General features: G+C 39.9%; 1 protein-coding gene across 1 annotated transcript in view; it reads right to left on the bottom strand.

Moving 5' to 3' along the window:
- Positions 1-5,666: 5,666 nt before the first annotated feature.
- GMPS (guanosine monophosphate synthase) overlaps positions 5,667-19,034 on the bottom strand; it is a 58,085-nt gene continuing 44,717 nt past the window's right edge. The window contains exons 13-16 of the mRNA XM_090051999.1: positions 16,800-16,915; positions 11,169-11,299; positions 10,605-10,777; positions 5,667-9,009 (exon numbers count right to left, since the gene is read on the bottom strand). Coding sequence (XP_089908125.1) covers positions 8,908-9,009; positions 10,605-10,777; positions 11,169-11,299; positions 16,800-16,915 — 522 coding nt within the window. The 3' untranslated portion in view covers positions 5,667-8,907. The remainder of the gene's footprint in view (positions 9,010-10,604; positions 10,778-11,168; positions 11,300-16,799; positions 16,916-19,034) is intronic.

The following is a 19,034-nucleotide window of genomic DNA, read 5'->3' as shown; positions in this document are numbered from 1 at the left end:
CTTTTCTATGATGAGACGCATGTGATTCAAGGGGAAATTAAATTAAATGGAAGAGTACTTTCCAGTTAGAAAGTCCTAGGAGACACTTGAACCAGTCTTTAGATTAAAAGCAATGAAAATAGTTTAGAATTGAGGCTGTAATTCATAATCCTACTTTGCTCCTTTTACATATGTTCCCCCCCCCCTTATTTATGCTTTCAGGCTATTATCCTTCCTTTGCCAAACTCAATAAAATCATGTGGTTGTGCAATTATGAGATTTGTTCACAAATGTCTCCTAGCAATCAGCTTCTAAGTAAAAATGGAAATCTTAAAATTTCTGATTTGCATCTCCTCAAAAAATAAAAATGGTAGCATGCAACTGTTTTAGCCAACACAAACCTTCAAAAGCAGCAGCAATAAGCCTAAATGGACAAGAACTCCAAAGCTTATAATTTGGGCCAAAACCTCAGGTAGCATACAGCAGCAATGCTACCAGCCACTTATCTTTTTGTATTTTTTTTTTATTTTCATGTTTCAATGCACATGCTCTGCAGCATATTTCCATTGTAATTATGAAGTTTGAAATTATAAAAAGAAGTTCTTTTTGGAGCAGAACTCATATAAACAGATAAACATTGTTATATTACACACAATTGAAGGTTATTAGTTTACCTAGTTTTGATCTATAACAAATAAGAGCTAAGAATGGGGAGCTATTCAGGGTCTTTTCTGATTCTTTAGGAAATGGAGATTTAGGATCATATTCTAAAGATTTACTTCAAATTATATCAGCTAAAAACATTTTTAAATCAACATGAGTACTCATCATTCTATAACAAAAATGATAAAATAAAAACCCTTTTCAAGACAGTACGACAAAAAACTCACTTAAGGAAACTAGGCAGTAAAACAAATCAACAAATTCAGGTCCTTTGTTCATAGGTTCATAGATTGTAAGGGGCTGGAAGGGAGCCTGCAAGATCATCGGGTCCAGGCCCCCTGCACTGGGCAGGAAAGACAGCTAAGGCCCGGTGACCCCAGTGAGGTGACTGTCCAGTCTCCTCTTGAAGATTTCCAGGGTAGGTGATTGCACCACTTCTGCTTATTTCAGTCTGGACACCCTGACTGTTAAGAAGTTTTTCCTAGTGTTAAGCCTAGAACTGTCTTCCAGGAGTTTGCGGCCATTACTCCTCATTTTCCCCGAGGGTGCCCTGGTGAACGGTTGCTCACCAAGCCCTTGATATAGTGGTAAACTGCTAGAAGTCCCTTTTCAGCCCTCTCTTTTTTAGGCTGAAGAGGCCCAAGTCCCTCAGTCTTTCCTTGTATGGCTTGTCTTGCAAGTCTTTGATCATACAGCTGGCTCTTCCCTGGACTCTCAAGCTTTTCCATCTTCTTGCTGAAGTGTGGTGCCCAAGACTGCAGAACTGGACGTGGTACTACAGCTGCAGTCTCACCAATGCAGAGTCAAATGGAAAAATCACTTGCTTGGCTTTGCTTGAGATGCATTTGTTCGTGCATGCCAGAGTATTGGCTACAGCATTGCACTGCTGACTCATGTTCATACTATGGTCTATTTTTACCCCGAGGACCCTTTGAGTTGTGGTGCTAGTCAAGTTGGTGCCACCAAACCTGTATGTTGGGGATTGTTCATCCCCAGATGGAGCAGTTTACACTTCAATGTTGAACTTCATCTGATTCCGATCTGCCCAACTTGCCAGCCCGCCTAGGCCCGCCTGTATCTTCAGCCTAATCTTCAAGCATGACCACGCTCCCCCAAAACTCAGTGTTATCCATGAAGTTTCACCTTACATTGTGAGTCTCACAAATGTTAACCAACCTAGTGCTAGTTTGGAGCAGTCACACCTTCAGGCCGAGTGATGCACCTGTGGGGAACGGCTATGCCTTAATGGAATAGGAGCAAGATTGTGCAGAGGTAGTCCGGCCCTGGAGTGGCCTAACTCTGAGCTGCATAATAAGTGCTTTCAGCCACTTTAAGGTGTTAACATGAGGACTGTCCAGGGGTTAAGTGCTCCGAGAGTCGCCCAAAATTACTGTGCAACAAGGCCTTCACTTGTAACAGTTTACCAGCCATGCCCCCTAGCACACATTCATTATGCCATGGGATCAGATTCCTGATGTGAACAACTTCTCCTCCTATGCCATGCCACATGTGTATGGGAAGAGGTACAATTTTGGGATCAAGAGTCAGATCCAAATTATGTAATTGCTACTTGCCAGTGAAGGGGGAACCTGAGACAGTAATCCCAGGCTCTCCCTGCTCTGGCAGTTTGAAAGCCAAGTGCTCCACTGTAGGGCCAACAATTAGCTGAGTCCCAGGTCCCGTTTGAGACTCATAGCTGTACAGGGCTGAAGATAAACCATTTGTCAAATCCAATATCCAGCAGCTCTGGTTAGGCTGCCAGGTACAGGGGGTTGGAGGCTTCCAGCGTGGGAAGCCTATGGACTTTCCCCACTGGGGACTCCAAAGAGCAGGCTAGTGGGGGAAGTTTCATAGTTTTTAGGGTCGGAAGGGACCTGAGTAGGTCATCTAGTCCAACCCCCTGCCATGGCAGGAAAGACTACTGGGGTCAAAAGTTCTTCAAAGAATTTCAATATGAAGCTTGTGCCAGCCACATCAGAGCTGCCAGGCACAGGGTTTAAAGATCCTGGTGGCAGAGGCCCTTCAACTCCCCTTCGCTTTGTCCCAGACTGACAATCAACTGATTATAGGTCCTGGGGCTGTTGCAGGCCCAGTGCAGTCTAGGCCTCAGGACTCACAATTAGTTGATGGTTGACCCTGGCCTCACACTAAAATTTAAGGTGCCAAAACAAGCCAGCCATAAAAATGTTCCACATGTGGGACATTTGTATGGTTTGTTTCCCATGTTACGGTACCTTAAATGAGGTGCATTTGTATCCCTTTCCATTTATGCTGGGATTTGGCACATTAATGGCAGCATCAGTGTAGTGTGTAGAGGTGCCAGAGATGCCAAGAACAATGTATTCTAATACTGGGTGTATGCATGTGTGTACACCCAGTTACATATTCCCACTGTTTCCCCCCACAGCACAACTCCCAAAAGTATGTCAGAAATCATTAAAAGCTGCTAGTAGGGGAATACTGCTTAGGGACGGGCAAGAGAAGGAAATCAATTTTTACAACCTTATGCTGGAGCCAGAAAAATAAATTGGCAGTAAATATTTATCTATTGAATTTTTATTGGTAATATAAGAATCCCTAGAGTAGAGTGCCCTATACAACATTAAAACAAAAAAACCCCATCCCTATGTCAAAGAATTTACAATCTACAAGGACCATAGGCAACAGATTGATATGGACAGGTAGAGAAAGTATGTAGGAGATGTTAGAAGTACAGACTTCCAATAGGAATTTTTGCATCGTATAGAACTATAAGTTGCAGTACGAGAAAAAAAACCCTCTTCACAACAAGACAACTGCTGAAGTAACAAAGAAAAAAAAATGTAAAAGGTATTTGTCAGCCCAGGTTGGTCTACATCACAAGCAGACAGTAACAGCTCTTGTGATTTTTCATCTCCAAAATATGACAGTCAACCCAAAGACAACAGCTTCATAGAGTCACTAAAAACTGTTCTTCAGGGCAGGCACCAGTGGGGAATTTCTCTCCTCTTACTCAGCATTTCCTTAAGGAAGGGTGGAGAAAGTGGGTAGCCGCAGGCAACAACAGCCTAATTCACAGAACCAAGAATCAAGCCGACGCAAAACATTCCGGGTGTTACATGCTTCAGCTACTAGCTGGTTTTAGTTCTTTCCAAAGATTTGCTTAAAAACAGGGCTCCTCAGGGCAAAGCCCTCTGGATCATCAGAATATTGATATTCTGACCCACATCACAGGCCTAAGTTGCAAACTTTTCAATAAAGAAAAAACCCATAACAGTGTAGACAAGTAGAAAGAATGTATTGGTCTGCATCTCAAGTAAACAGAAGCCCTAACACTAAATTTTAACCTGCATACAGTAGCTGAAGACAGGCTTATACCTAACAAGCTACTGAGCACAGGCAAGTGCTGAATGAAATGAAGATTTACATACTCAAATCACTGTTCTCACAGTACTGTTCATAAGGAAAGGGGATAATTTAACAAGCAGCACATTTTATAAACCAAGGAATATATTATATACAAGAAAGCCCTACTGCATGATTTTTACCAAGTTTGCAAACCATTACTATCATCTTACTTAAATCTCCGTTATAAAACCTCTCTCAACACTTTCTAAATTACTTATCTCTATGTAAACCAAGGAACCACAAACATATCTTTATTTCGTATTCCTCCTCAGTGGTTTTGTGACAGAATTTAACTTTTCATTTGCCTATTATAGCCAGTTTATAGATGAGGATCCTGCCTGTATAGTTACCAACTGATCCCATAAAAATATGATACAAGTTTAAGGCATTAGGATTGGTTTTTACATATTTTTAGAAACAAATCTTCAACTCTTAAACAATTCACATATAATTTAGTAGATTTCCTTAGAAAACAAAATGATATGAAGAATTGTATGGTTACAAGTTATTTCTACAATTGTGTTAACACCATTTTGTTATTCTTTAGACCACACAGTCCTTCCTCTGTCTAGGAATACCTTGGTAAAAGGTTAGTTAGCAGAGCAACAGTAGTTTTTCCTTTTAGCACCGGTACCAATAAAAGTAACAATTTATAATTGAGGGCATACAAGGATAGTAATGCAGATAAGTTTTTGTAAGGAATCTTGGAAGGAATGACTCAGTGGTCTAAGCACTGGTTACATTGTAACCTCCTCAGGATACAGGTCTATCATATAAATCAGAGTGCACTGCATATTTAAAAAAAGAAAAAAAAGTTTGAAACATTTATGGTGCCACTGGAACTACAGATTGAAATCTATGCAGGATTCTTCACACCTCCTGCCTCCAAGATACATTTTAGGAGATACTATGCCATTGGAAAATGAATGATCAATACTTGTATGCTAGCTACATAAATAGATTCACAGCATGCATGCCTTAAAATAATTCATTCTAAAAAGAGAGAGAGAGAGGGAGAGAAAGAAATGATCAAATGCTTTATGTTCATCTGTGCTATTTAATGCTGGTCACAGCAAGCGCTTAAAATTGCATGAGGAGATGCATGTTGTGTGCAGAATAATTTCAGTCATCTTCAAAGTCCCTCCTTCCTATACCCCAGGGGACTATCTACATGAAGAACTCATCCTGTAAATTATTAAATTCATAGACTGTTCACTAGATATTCATAATTGAGCAAGATCGGGGGTGGCACCATCAACTAATTTTTACTACAAACAACTGTAACTAGAATTTCACCCTTGAGAATCTACAAAGCAATATGAAAATGTTACCAATCTTACTAACAGGTAAGATTCGATTCATATCTAATGCTACTGGAAAATTCAGGACTAATTTATATGATGCTTTTAACCCAAGTCCTCACTCAGAATGCGACTATTAGCAATTAGCCACAAATAACTGAAGGAAATCTGATGCATCTTACGAAAGGCGTTGGCCTTAAAAGAGATGTACCCCGTGCCAAGTCTTCTGTAAAAATGTAGTTTCATAGCTGTTTCCCCCCCCCCCACTCAAAATAAATGGTCCAACTCACAATAAAATTCTTACTTCATAGACCTAAAAAATAAATCACACAAATATTTAAACATAATAGTTTTATTTGTGGATAAAAATTAAGGCTCACAGTACTTTATAATTTCACAAGCAGAAAATCTTAAAAATTGAGAATGATGGAAAGTACCCAAATACAAATTCCTCTTTAAATGTTGACATGTCTCTCTGAAGATCTGAAGTGAACGAGGCAGCTACACTTATGGTTTTGGTAAGCTATTCCATAAATTTATTTTCAACTTTGTGATAAAGTGTTATGTTCCTCTCCGCCATTAGGCCGTGTATATACGTGGATTCCATAAAATATATTCAAGAACTGTTGGGAGGACCCATGTCAACCACACTAAGAATAACCCAATGCTTCAGAAATGTACAGCACAAAAATGCAGGAATATTTTAAGCCTCAAGAATTTTATTTTGATAAGACATTTGGTTTATACTGCAGTATTTTGACCTAAAGAACTTGAGTATTTATTTTTCAGTTTTAAAAGGGGGAAGAAATATTCCTGAAAAGCATGGGGATTGTTGTCTAGCTCCACTTTATTAATGAAGACCTGAAAAGCAACCTACCACAATCAAAGTGTACCAGCTTTAATACACGCACTGCATACAGGGATATATACTACACCTGTTGTTGAGATTAAACTTTTATGACAGTTTGACTTCCCAATATCTGACATGCAGCAAACATTAGAAATAATCTGTTCAAATATTCTGTCAAACACTTAAGGGTGAAGTCAGATGAAAGTGCTACGGACATAGAACTGTGTATTATATAGGTCTCTGAACTGCCTTATGAGGCTACATATACATATATAGTCTCATAATATATATTATACACACACGCAAGTGAGAAAAAGCCTTACTCTTAAATTAAGAGATATTCTCTAATTCTGATAGTAATCCTTCTTCATTTTCCCTTGTTTGCTGGCAAAGTCTAATTTAGCAGGGCATTCACAGAGCTGGTGGCAGCTGCAATACTAGCAAGTTTACTCACAATAAGCAATGAAGGATATGTAATTAAAGACATACCCTCTTTTGCACACCAAATTGTGAATGTCCTACTTGTGCTTGTAACACATTATGCATGAGACAGTACCAATCATGAAAATAACCATCCTCAAAAGTTAAAAATATAGTACAAGGACAATGTCATCATTTTTTTTAAAATTCAACTACCAGAGAGTTTGGACTGGTTGTTTTGAATAGAACCATAAAAGGTTTAAAATATTTTGTCACACTGAATATCTGTTAATTTTTAGTCATTCAAATTACTCTGATTTGAGTTTTTACAGATCAGATTCTGATAATGTTACATTACATATATACAAAATAAAGTTAGTAATTATATAATACCTCACCTACACAGCAGTTTCCATTTAAAGAGCTCAACTTTTCTGGAAGAATGGGTGTTCTATTATATCCAAGTGAGACAACTCAACTGAAGCATGTTGGAAGTTAAGTTTACACAACTTCCCTGTGGTTTTTGAAGAGGCTGGTAGCAGAGTTGGGACAGGACATCAAATCATATGCTCTGGCCTCTAAAGCCTGTTGCCTTCCTTCTGGTTGTATCTAAGTCAAGTAGCCACAAGAATTTTCAAAAAGCTGGAAGAGCTGCAATGATATACCACCCTGTATGATGCACAACACTCAGCTGGCTTAGGCAAGAGCACATTAGGTACAGCTGACTTGTTCTAAAAAATAAAGATGAAAAACTGATTTTTTACAGTATGTTTGTGCACCAATACTAAAAATGGAGAAATTGTGCAATCAGAATATCATGTTAAACATTTATCCACTATTATTCCAGTTCAAGAATCTATATAAGGAAAAATGTCTTATGAATTCTCATGCCTTATAGAATATATTCAACAAATATAACCTTATTTTTATGGGGTTTGGTTATTTCACAGCTGAATGAAATACAACCGTTTAAAAAAAAAAAAAAAAAAAAAAAAAAGTCATTCAAGAAAATGAACCTGACTACGTAATTAAGGTTCTAGCCCTGCACGTACCTAGTAAAGCTGCTCAGGTCAGGACCTTCCATAGCTATAAAAATAAACACTTACAAAAAGAGGACTGCAACTAGACCCGAGTAATCAAAAAACTTGACTTTTAGCCAAGACGTATTAGAGAAGCACGGGTAGGGTTTGATGTTAATCACACCCTTTATACAAGTTATTGCTGACTTTACTAAATAAACCGCAGTACATAAAGGACTGCATTAATCTGTATTCTGACTGGCTAAATCACCTCCACTGAAGTAACTCTACACTAAATGAGATGCTAATCTTTAAAAACAACCCAAAAAAACCAAAGAAACTAGATACAACATATACAAATATTTCCCCATAAAAAACAAAATTTCTAGGAAACAAACTTCAAAATATAAACAAAAGCACTTGGCCAAGCCATGGAACAGGGGGTTGATCATTGTGTAGGGGTCTGAAATTGAAAACTTAAGCTATGATTTAAAGATCTGGGGTTTCTGACAAGCCATTTAAAATTTTACTCCCATTATTACCATTTTTTCTGGACACTGCAGACTTAAATATCGTCTGCAATTTTATATATGTATATACAAGTTAAGTGTATATCAAAGTTTGATGAGACGTGTTTGTCACCTATATACATGTTTAATCTTACAAAGAGCAATGGAAAGAGTGAGCACAGAAAGATGGAAGGTCATTTCATATTACTTTAGCATCACTCTTTTGGAATTCAATATTATTGCCATGGGCTAATACTTCAAACAGTACATAACAGGCTTAACAGTACACAACAAACAGATACACATTAATTCCACAACTCAACAGTACCCACTATTCCATTTGGCAAAATATTTATTTATAATAAATCTGTTCAAAAGCAGTTGGTCACATTAAGTATCCATAATACATTTTTAGGCCGTAACAATGAGTTTGTTAAAAGTAAAACTGTCCCTTACACAGTGTACAAAAACAAAGAGACATTGAAATGACAGTAACAATAAAACACATGAAAACAGGGAGAATCAGTAAGACAAAAAGGCAAAAGCAATATGAATTCATCTGCACACAGGCAATGCTGCCATGATTATTTACCCGTACAAATCCTCAGCCCCACATAGTTATGCCCAACAGCTCTTAATTGCAGATTTATGCTCCAGGAGAGGAATCGGATGTGATGTAGCAGCTCCAGTCACTTTTCACAGTACTGCATGTCAACACTGGGAATGGTTTCTGATATAATTTAAACTGCATACAGTACTTTAATAGAAAAAAAAGTTAATTACTCCCACTCAGTAGTTCCTGGCGGTTTTGATGTCAAATCATACATCACCCGAGAAATACCAGGAATCTTTTTAATTTCTGTCACCATTTTCAACACAACCTGTGATTAAGAGAAAAAAAGACAATACTTGATGCAACAGACTTTGGAAAAAATGGTACCCAAGAAAAATGGAAACATTTAAAATGTTTAAAAATTTTCTTTCCTAAGGCAGGTTGCAGGCAAAACAGAGAAACCTACAAACTATTAAGTTATTAGTAAGAACCAAATAAATTATCCCAGCACTTAATTTGCGGCCATCCTACAATTAAGGCTTCCACTTTGTAACAGCAATAAAAAAAATGGATGCATCTTTTCTTACTAGAAAAGTAATTTTTAAAATGTTAAACAGTAGCAGTTTAGGTACCTGTAATACACTACAGAATTAACCTTGAGCAAACTACAAAATATAGAATGTATTCTTTACGCATTACCTCCAGTAAAGCCCACTATCCCATAAAAACAGAAGGCTTAGTAAGGTGGTGAACTCTGTATATTAATAAATAACAACAGTTGGAACAGGGTAGTTTCAAGAAGAAAAAAATTTTCTCCATTGGGAGCCACCTGCCCTCTGGAGTTCATATCTAGTTATTAACAGGAGTGTTCCATACTGGGTATTAAAACAGCAATTTGTTAATTCTATAGGAAAGTCTTATTGTCTTCGCAGAATGAGAAGTCTCCATATAATTTCTATAATTTGAAGCAGAGACCGTAAAGTCATATTTTAAATCTCAGTATTTTCTTACTGCATGTGGCAAATTAAAGATACAGAATGATGCAACTACTCAGCACAGCTTGCTTAGAGCCCATGAGACTTTAAGCAACCATAATTATTTTTTTCCTATATGTATACATTTCATCCACAGTTAATGCTATTTTATTAGTGATACTACACAATATTGTGACAACGAAGCTATACATAAAATGCAGTTTTCAAGAGTATATTAGAGAATTATACTCCCAACGAAGACAAACTTCAATTTTGTACATTCCAACAGTTAAAAAAGTGGAAACCTCTGAAACATCTCTTCTTGAAAGCCCATTTAAAAGGCCTTTCTGAACATTAAATAGTTTACACTCAGAGTTATGTTGTACTGATTAGACAGAAAGAGTTTATAAACAATGTTTTAAGTGTGAATTATCAATGAAATAATAACAGATCCTTAAGAAAGTGAAACCTCAAAGTAAGGGCGACAACACTACTCACATGTAGTACATTTTTTAAACAAAAGTTCAAACACATTATGGGAATGACCAAAATTTGGAAAAGCTTGTAATTTGGGCTCCTAAATCCTGATTAGGCACTTAAATAGAAGCCAACATTTTGAAAGAACTGAGTATCTGCAGCTTTCAAGTCAGATCAGCTGGTACCAGGGACACTCAGTTTTGAAAAAAGGTAGGCTACTGATAATTAGTGACTTAATCACCTAGCTTTATGCACTCAACCTCAAAAATATTACCGGTTTCCTCTAAAACAGAGCATAAAAATCAGACAAAATAAGCAGCTGTCAAATACCGAAGAGAACTTACCAAAAACTTAAAAGATACAAAATCACCTGAGGCCAGGAGGAGAGGAGAGGGAGAAAGACAACTGAAGGCCTTTTCCACATTCCCAAGCCACACCAGAAAAACAAAACTAAAAACAAAAGAAATATTACCTCTTCTGGAATCTCATTACCAGGAGTTGCTGCAATACCAGTCATGAAGTCACTAGTAATAAAGGTTCGAATAACCACAGATCTCTGACAGGAAGGCTGCTTCTGAAGGGGGTCTCGGTCAAAATGCAATGGCGTCAGAATTATTGGCATTTGGCTGATTTTTCCGGCATAACCTTAAGGAAAGTGGTGATAAAGAGGTTTAGTTAAACATATTTATTAGTTACCAGTATAGTGTTTTATAGCACCTCTTAAACATTGAATATTTGGTTACAAAGTAAATCTTGGAAGGTGCAAGAGAAGGAAATGGTTACCAAAACCTGAAATCACATTAAGGTGTTATCATACAATGACATTAAATTGCTTTCAGCAGTGTTTTCTGTACAGTGAAAAAGTGGAGATTCTGTTTAATTCATTCCATTAGGATTCTATCTAGCAATTTATGCCATGCATTTCTCAGTGTTTAAAAGAAAAGTATGCCATCTTACTAAGTAATGTTGTTTTGAAGAGAAACAGCACTAATTCCTGCAACTAGTATACCGGACTGGATTAAGGCTGAATGCTTACCAGACTCCCTGAGAATATTATGAGCCTCAAAATCAGCTTGGCGTAAAGTACTGAGAACTCCTGTGGTCAGGAAAGTAGGTGTTACATCTGTAGGAGGTTCTTTGACTGGCGGACCAAACACATAGACAACTCTGGGAAGACAAAGAAATTGTAGGAAAATATACTATACTGCACACCTAAGGAATGAAATAGGGACCTTGCAGACTGTGTTGTAAGGAATATCATATGATGAAGAAACAAACTAGGGACATTTACTTTAGGAGTGTATCCGCTACGCAGAAGTCAACTAAAACTATTCAAATTTCCATATACCCAATATATGCATTTGTATTATTTTAAATACAGTTTTATGCATTTTACATCTCTTAGAGAATGGTAACTTTTTGGCTTGCTTTCTTACTCCTTTCAAATAAATAAAAATAGCCAGTTACTGATGTACAATATTACCCATTCACTGAGGTTATTTGAAGTATTTTATCCTTTTTAGCCAATATCAGTGAAAGTTACTGCCATTCCAATAATGCTATTTAATAAGCGTTCTAAAACTTATTTTCACTGCTTCAGAAGACTACCTCCTTACAGAGTCTTTTGAAATCTCACAGTTTGAGAAAATAATGCCCTACTACAAAAGCATGACTACATCACTATTTAAAATCTTGAGAGGATTATATTACATTAAATAATTCAAACTGGTTATTAACACTGACTTCCATGTAGGTACCATATTAAAAAAAGTAATACATGTATTGGATGAACTTCATAAAATATAAGAGAAACTTGTGTACTACAGAATATTTTATGGATAGCCTGTAATAACTAAAGTCTCCAGGAAGAAAAGGTAAGAGAAAAACTCCTCCTTAGAACAGGTGACAAATTTCAGTTTGGGTGTTGTTCTCCATTTTTAGTGTATGTTGTTTAGACATGCATAGTTTTAAGCATCAGGCCAGATCAGGCCTTTTCATAGTGTTATCTGGCCTGTGGGGCTCCCCATGGGTCCGGAAATTTAGAGTCGGGGAGCAGTACTATTGCTCTCCTAACTGCCAGGTTCCCAAACCAATCCATGGGGAGCCCTGGGCACTGGATCTAGCTCCTGATCCTGCCAATCCTGGCGCACACTAGCCCCCCCCCCAGGACCCAATCCCAGCATGTTGGGGGGGCAAGCAGGGATGGCACCAGGCCTGCAGACAGCATGATGCAGCCTACAGACAGGCTCTGTGCCACCTATCTGACCTAGACAGCCGAAAGATTTCTCTCTCTCTTTTGGATACATATACAACAGGCAAAACTAAAATGGGTCTAAAGCTCAAAACATGGGCAAAAATGCATTTGTACAGTTCTATCTGTTTGGTTACAGAACACAAAAATCTGTAAAACTTAAAAAGGTCAGGAAGCTAAATACTGTATTTCAGCGTACTACTTGAAATGTCAGCTGCCTTATCTCCCTTTAAAGCCCCAATAAACATAAAAGGAAAAAGATTAGAACCTTGTTCTGGGTACCACACAACATCGAAAAAGATACAATATTCGACAATGCACTCTATAAGAAGGATATTACACCCTGAAATCCAAGCTAAAACAACATTAAGGGCACCCGTACCTGAGCACAGAGGCTTCTCCAGTGCACTGGAATTCCAGCGTGTCCCAGCAGACTCGATAAATCAAGTCTGCTGGAGTTTGGCAACTGAATTCACACTGATCATATAGGTTTTAGTTCAAGCACCCCTGCCACCATTTTTAAGCATGGGGACACTGTGTGAGTTCGTGCTGAATTGTATAAGGACTGAATTAAGCACAGGCTCAGACCTGGATGTTCAATTTAAAACTTTTATTGTTTCACAAAGTCATAAACTAAGGAGGTCTGTTGGTTCACAAGGTTCTCAAATCAAGCCCTTGCTTTCTAACCTGGAGGCTAGGTACGGCTGCCTGATTCAGTAGTCTCAGAACTGGTCAACAGCTCATTCAAAAGGAGTCCCTTATCTTTTTTTTTTTTTTTTTTTAGACAAAAGATACAAAACTGTCCCCACTCTGACAGTGAGGCATCTAACATAACTTTACTATTACTGATATATGATAACACATATACATATGTATTTCTAATTCTTACTTCTATTGGTTATTAGTTAACTTATCTATATTATAATATCAGGTGATACGCTCTGTATTATAATTTTTACGCTGCTTATGTTAATTCTTAATGACCTTTATGTTTCTTATGTTAATTCTTAATAATCTAAATACATTATTCATCTATATGTTTTGCTGTCTTTAGCAGGATTAAAAGGTCAATGCTTACATAATATGCGGTTATTATTCGTCATTGCGGTTTAGCCATGCGGTTTCCTGTTTTAACAATATAAGCTGCTTGCTTGCAATTTTTATCATTGTCACCATTTTTATTTAAGGGTCAGAAGGTGATTACCAGAATGTCAATCGCTAACGCCTCAGACTCCTTGAAGCATTCTGGGAGTTTTAGTGCATTGTTCTTAATGCTAGGCCTTGCTTAGCACAAGCACTCTCTCACAGACAACAATATGTGAGACATGGCAGAGCTTTAGAGTGGGTCTCAGAGCTGCTCTAATTAAAGCACTGGAACATGTGTAGAAGTGCCCTAAAAGGTGCAAGTAAAACACTTACAATTTTAGGAAGTGTTAGAAACAAGTTTACATAGGTCCTTCTGATGTGCCTTTTTTCTTCCCCCACTTGCATGTAATGAGACCACATAATAGTGTTTCACAATTTTTCATAGTATCCACTGCCTCTCAGTGCCCTGCCTCATGTGTTATTATTTTTTCTCCTCCCCATTACTCTGTATGTGGCACTTCACTGCACACTAGTCGAGACAAAAAAAAACAAAAACAAAAAAACCAACAAAAACTTATGGGCATTTTTAAACATGCAGGCACTGCAGTGCTGGGTGCTTTGAAAAGTGCCTGGCGCCGCAATGCCTACAGTTGTATAAGTGTTGAAATGCAAGTCAGCGCTGAGAAAATTTTGGTGGAGTGCTTTTGAACTAAATCCCCTCAGAGGTGCTTTAGTTCAAAAGTGCACCACCACCATTTTCTGCATGCTGATGCTTATTTTGCTGCTTATACAATTATATGCAGTTTGGCACATTTCGCATGTGAAGCAGATGCGACTTGAGTCTGCTCTGAAGCAGCAGATCTCTGGCGCATCACAGGAAAAAGAAGTTTGTGTATAAATGCCCAATAAGCCTCATTACAGCTCTCATTACTAAAATACTGCAATATCCCTGTGAGGTGAAGGTGTGGCAGTATGCCCATTTTCCAGATGGGGATACAGAAACAGATTAGAATAAAAATTTTCCCCACTAATTTTGTTGCTCAATTTGAGATCCTTAGATCCAGATTTTTCAAATCACTTTGGATGTTCCAAACACACCTCAGTTAAAGATGGGAGTATCCAGAATTTCAAGTCTCGCTATAGCATCTCAAGCACTGCAGCACTCGGAAAGCCAGGAACAATTAGTAAACGCTCAGAAGTTTGGTTTAAAGTGACCTGCCTGCCAGACATCTCACATGAACTCTTCAGCCAGGCAGGAACAGAATCCAGTTCTCCAAGGTAAGACCTAACTGCCTTAACCGTGACACCAGTGTTTATTTTCTTTCAGTCACCCTACATACCCTTCCACTTACACAGCAAATAAGACCGTGTTTCTCTAGACCAATGGTTATCAACCTGTTTGCCATAGTGGGCTACACTTTCAGGTCTCAATGTGTTATGTGGGCCACATCCCACAGCTGAGGGGGCCCCCAGCTGCCACAGGACCAGGGCCAAGGCTTGCAGCCCCCTACCTGCCCCCTCCAGCTGCTGCCCACAAAAGGTAGCGGTTGCTGCAGCTGGAGCAGAGCAGAAAGCTCAGCTCCACCCTACCATGGGCGGCATGGCCAAAGCAAAGTCCATGGAGTGGGGGCAAATGCAGGCTGCCTGCAGTAGGCTCAGGGCTCCCCACTCTGCTGATTTCCCCCGGGGGCTTCTGCAGCCCAGTGGGCAGGAATAAAAAGTTAGATGCTGGTGGGTGGGGAGGCCTGGTGTCTCTGCCAGGAGCCCCATGCTGGCCACACTGCCATGGCAAGGCACCCCCTGCCCACCCAGCAGCAGTAGTAGTGCAGTTGGGCCCCCCACTACTGCCATCTGGGCAGAGGGCACCAATCCTCCCTGCCCTGCTTTGTTGTGGAGGCCCCCGGGAACAGCGCACCAGGGCAAAGAGAGCCCTGAACCTGCAACGGGCAGCCTGCATCCGCCCTGACCCCATGCACAAATCTGGGGGGCATGTGTCCCCCAAGCCTCCCTTCCTAGGAGTGCATGCAGCAGCAGGAAACTGCTCCTTCCCATCTCCCGCCAGATGAGCCTCCTGTGGCTCCCACTTCCCGACCTGCCCTATGGCTGCACATTCCTGCCCTGGCCCTCATGCACCATCCCAGCTGGGCAGCACCTCTAGCCCTACTCTATTCCCTCACTGTGGGGGCCTCAATCCCTGCCCTCCTCACACCTAAACTTACCTGAAGGGTAAGTGGCTGCCACATTTCCCACATTTTTCTTCCTGACTAATGAACTGCAGGTGGCATTTTTTTTTTTTTTTTAAAACAGGAGATTATATGGGCTGCAGCAACGTGCTGATAGGGCTGCATGCAGCCCACAGTTTGAGAACCACTGCTCTAGATAAACTCTATTACTGGTTCTTGAACTCAGTTCAGTTCTACTACTGAAAACTCCGATTCTTTTCCTTAACAGCAAAAAAGTATCCACAACAAAATAGTGCGTAACCAAATCAATAGATTTCATATTTCACAAGGGAACCGAATGAAGTTTTTACCACAAAGTGAAAGCAGTCTTAAAAATGAAGTGTCAGGCAACCAAGACTCATCTGCCAGGAGGGATTTACTTAGAAAATGTTAACACCGATTACTATATTGCATAGCCTAGGGAACCCAAAAACATTTGTTTCAAGTCAAACTGTCAACAATTAGCCTGAATAGCAAGAACTGCTATGCTCCCTTCTACAGATTTTCATAAATAATATGCCCCTAGAACTTTCTGCTAAACTAATACGTAGAGGGAATTCAATAGTTTCACAAGGTACAGGTGAAATGGCTTCAAACAACCAGAAGGCTAGCAACATTTCTATGCTTAAACAGACATTTTCCAATAGGTGAGATTAGTATGTAGGACTGGCCCCTCACTGTTCCCACTGAAATAAATGAGTTCTATCAGTTTTCCCACAATGTTCTTATTAAGCCGACATGGCCTTTCTAAATCCCAAACCAGTGTATCTATGGATCTTTTGGGATACTGTGCAAGACAAGAGACCATCCAGAAGGATGAGATCTTGGACACATTAAATTATACAAGCTTTCATAACAGATAGGAGCAATGAGGGGAGAGAAGGAGGAAGGACAGATGGGTTTACTGATGAATTTAGCTATTCAAAGATGCATAAAGTTATGTATATATTAAAAATACACTGCAATTACATTTAAAAGAAAATTATGCTTCGTATTTTCAGTTCTCAGCTGCTAAAAGTTTAGTCTAATTTTTTACCTTTTTTTTTACCTAAAAAATTAGTAAACAGATTGCAAAAAACAGCAATGAGACTGAACTAGGAATATATACCTGTTTATGTTGTGGCACATGCGCGGTATGAGCCTGGCAAGGAACATCAGAGATTCCCAGTGTGGAGCATCCTTACTGGAGATCCCACATACATAACTGTATGAGCGACAGTCACCCTAGAAGGTAATAAAATTGAACAACTGAAAGTTTAATAAAAGCTTGCAAAACAGAGGCCTAAATTTCAGTCAATGTCCAATTGACAGATGGATACTGCTGAAGTCAACATGACAACATGCATGTTGCTTAAGACAGAACATGATCCTGGATCTACAAAGTGCTATTTTTAATAACCTGGATATCAAAAGGGCTATAGAAGAGCCATTTTAAATAATCAGATTCAAACTCTCTTACTCCAAAGAGAATATGAAGGGCATTTCAGCCTCATCTTTTAAGGTTGTTGTCCATTTAAAAGTTGGATACATAACATTTTCATTTTTCAAAATAATTTGTTGATACTAAAAAACCAAACATCTTAAAAATGTAACCACTGCGAATATTCCAAAGTCATTAATTTAGTAACTGGTCAAGTTTGCTGATTATAAACAGTTAAACTACAGAACATCAGGCTGTGCACACCTTCTCCCATCATTAACATTCATTAAAATCTTTCTAAACAATGATGTAACAGTAAAAACAATCAAAGAATAGAGGCATTTATGAACCAAAAGGGTATCCTTGTTGCAAAGAAGGCTAATAGTATTCTGGGCTGCATTCATAGGAGTAGAGGACTGGAAAAGGGCCAATGTGGTTTCTGTTTTCAAAAAAGGGAAGAAGGACGACCCAGGAACCTATAGGCCAGTTAGTCTTATCTCAATCCTGGGTAAGCTTTTTGAGCAAATTATCCTGGCACATGTCCATGAGGGTCCAAGCAGGGGAGGTTATGGGCTCAGAGGCAGGTCCTAGAAGGCCAGCAGGTTGGTCTTACATGACCAGGTCACAAAATCCTTAGACGCAGGGGTAGCAGTGGACGTAGTCTTTCTGGACTTTCGGAAGGCCTTCAACACTGTCTCTCAGCCCATTCTCATTAAAAGACTAGGGGACTGTGACGTCAATACCTACACAGTCAAATGGGTCGCCAACTGGCTGGAGGGCTGCACCCAGAGAGTGGTGGTGGATGGGTCATTTTTTACTTGGAGGGATGTGGGCAGTGGGTTCCGCAGGGCTCGGTGCTCGGGCCCGCACTGTTCAACATCTTCATCAGTGACTTGGACGAGGGGGTAAATAGCACCCTGTTCAAATTTGCAGATGACACTAAGATGTGGGGGGATGCGGGCACACTAGAAGGGAGAAATAGGCTGCAATTGGACCTAGACAGGTTATAGGGGTGGGCAGATGAGAACAGGATGGGATTCAACACCAACAAGTGCAAGGTGATGCACCTGGGGAGGAAGAACCAGCAGCAGATCTACTGGCTGGGGAGCTCCCTTCTTGTCACTGCAGAGGCAGAAAAGGATCTTGGAGTCATTATTGATGCCAATATGAACATGGGCTGACAGTGTGGGGATGCATTCAGGAAGGCCAACTGTACCTTGCCATGCATCCACAGATGCATCTCAAGCAGGTCCAAGGAGGTGATCCTCCCCCTCTATGCAGCACTGGTCAGGCTGCAGCTGGAGTACTGCGTCCAGTTCTGGGTGCTGCACTTCAGGAGGGAGGTGGACAATATGGAGAGGGTCCAGAGGAGGGCCACCCACATGATCAGGGGGCAGCAGGGCAGGCCCTATGAGGAGAGGCTACAGGACCTGAACCTTTTCAGCCTCCACAAGATCTAGTGGCCTGTTACAAACTAGTCAGAGGGGACCAGCAGGCACTGGGGGAGTCCCTGTTCCCCCAAGCACTACCAGGAGTGACTAGAAATACTGATCACAAGCTGGCAGAGGGTAGATTCAGACTAGACATCAGAAGACGCTACTTCATGGTCAGGGAGGCTAGGATCTGGAACCAACTACCAAGAGAAGTGGTGCTGGCTCCTACCCTGGGGATCTTTAAGAGGAAGTCAGACAAACACCTTGCCGGGGTTGTTTGACCCCAGTACTTTTTTCTGCCATGGCAGGGGGTTGGACTTGATGATGTGCTCAGGTCCCTTCCAACCCTACCAACTACGAAACTATGAGTGTTGCCAGCAGATCGAGGGAAGTGGTTATCCCTCTCTACTCAGCACTGGTGACGCTGGAGTACCCGTGTTCAATTTTGGGCCCCCCACTTTAGAAAAGATGTGGACAAATTGAATAGAGA

This window comes from Crocodylus siamensis, chromosome 6, assembly GCF_052110815.1.
Source record: "Crocodylus siamensis isolate JL-2025a chromosome 6, ASM5211081v1, whole genome shotgun sequence".
NCBI classification, from domain to species: Eukaryota; Metazoa; Chordata; order Crocodylia; family Crocodylidae; genus Crocodylus; species Crocodylus siamensis.
This window is presented reverse-complemented; position numbering and strand designations above follow the sequence as displayed.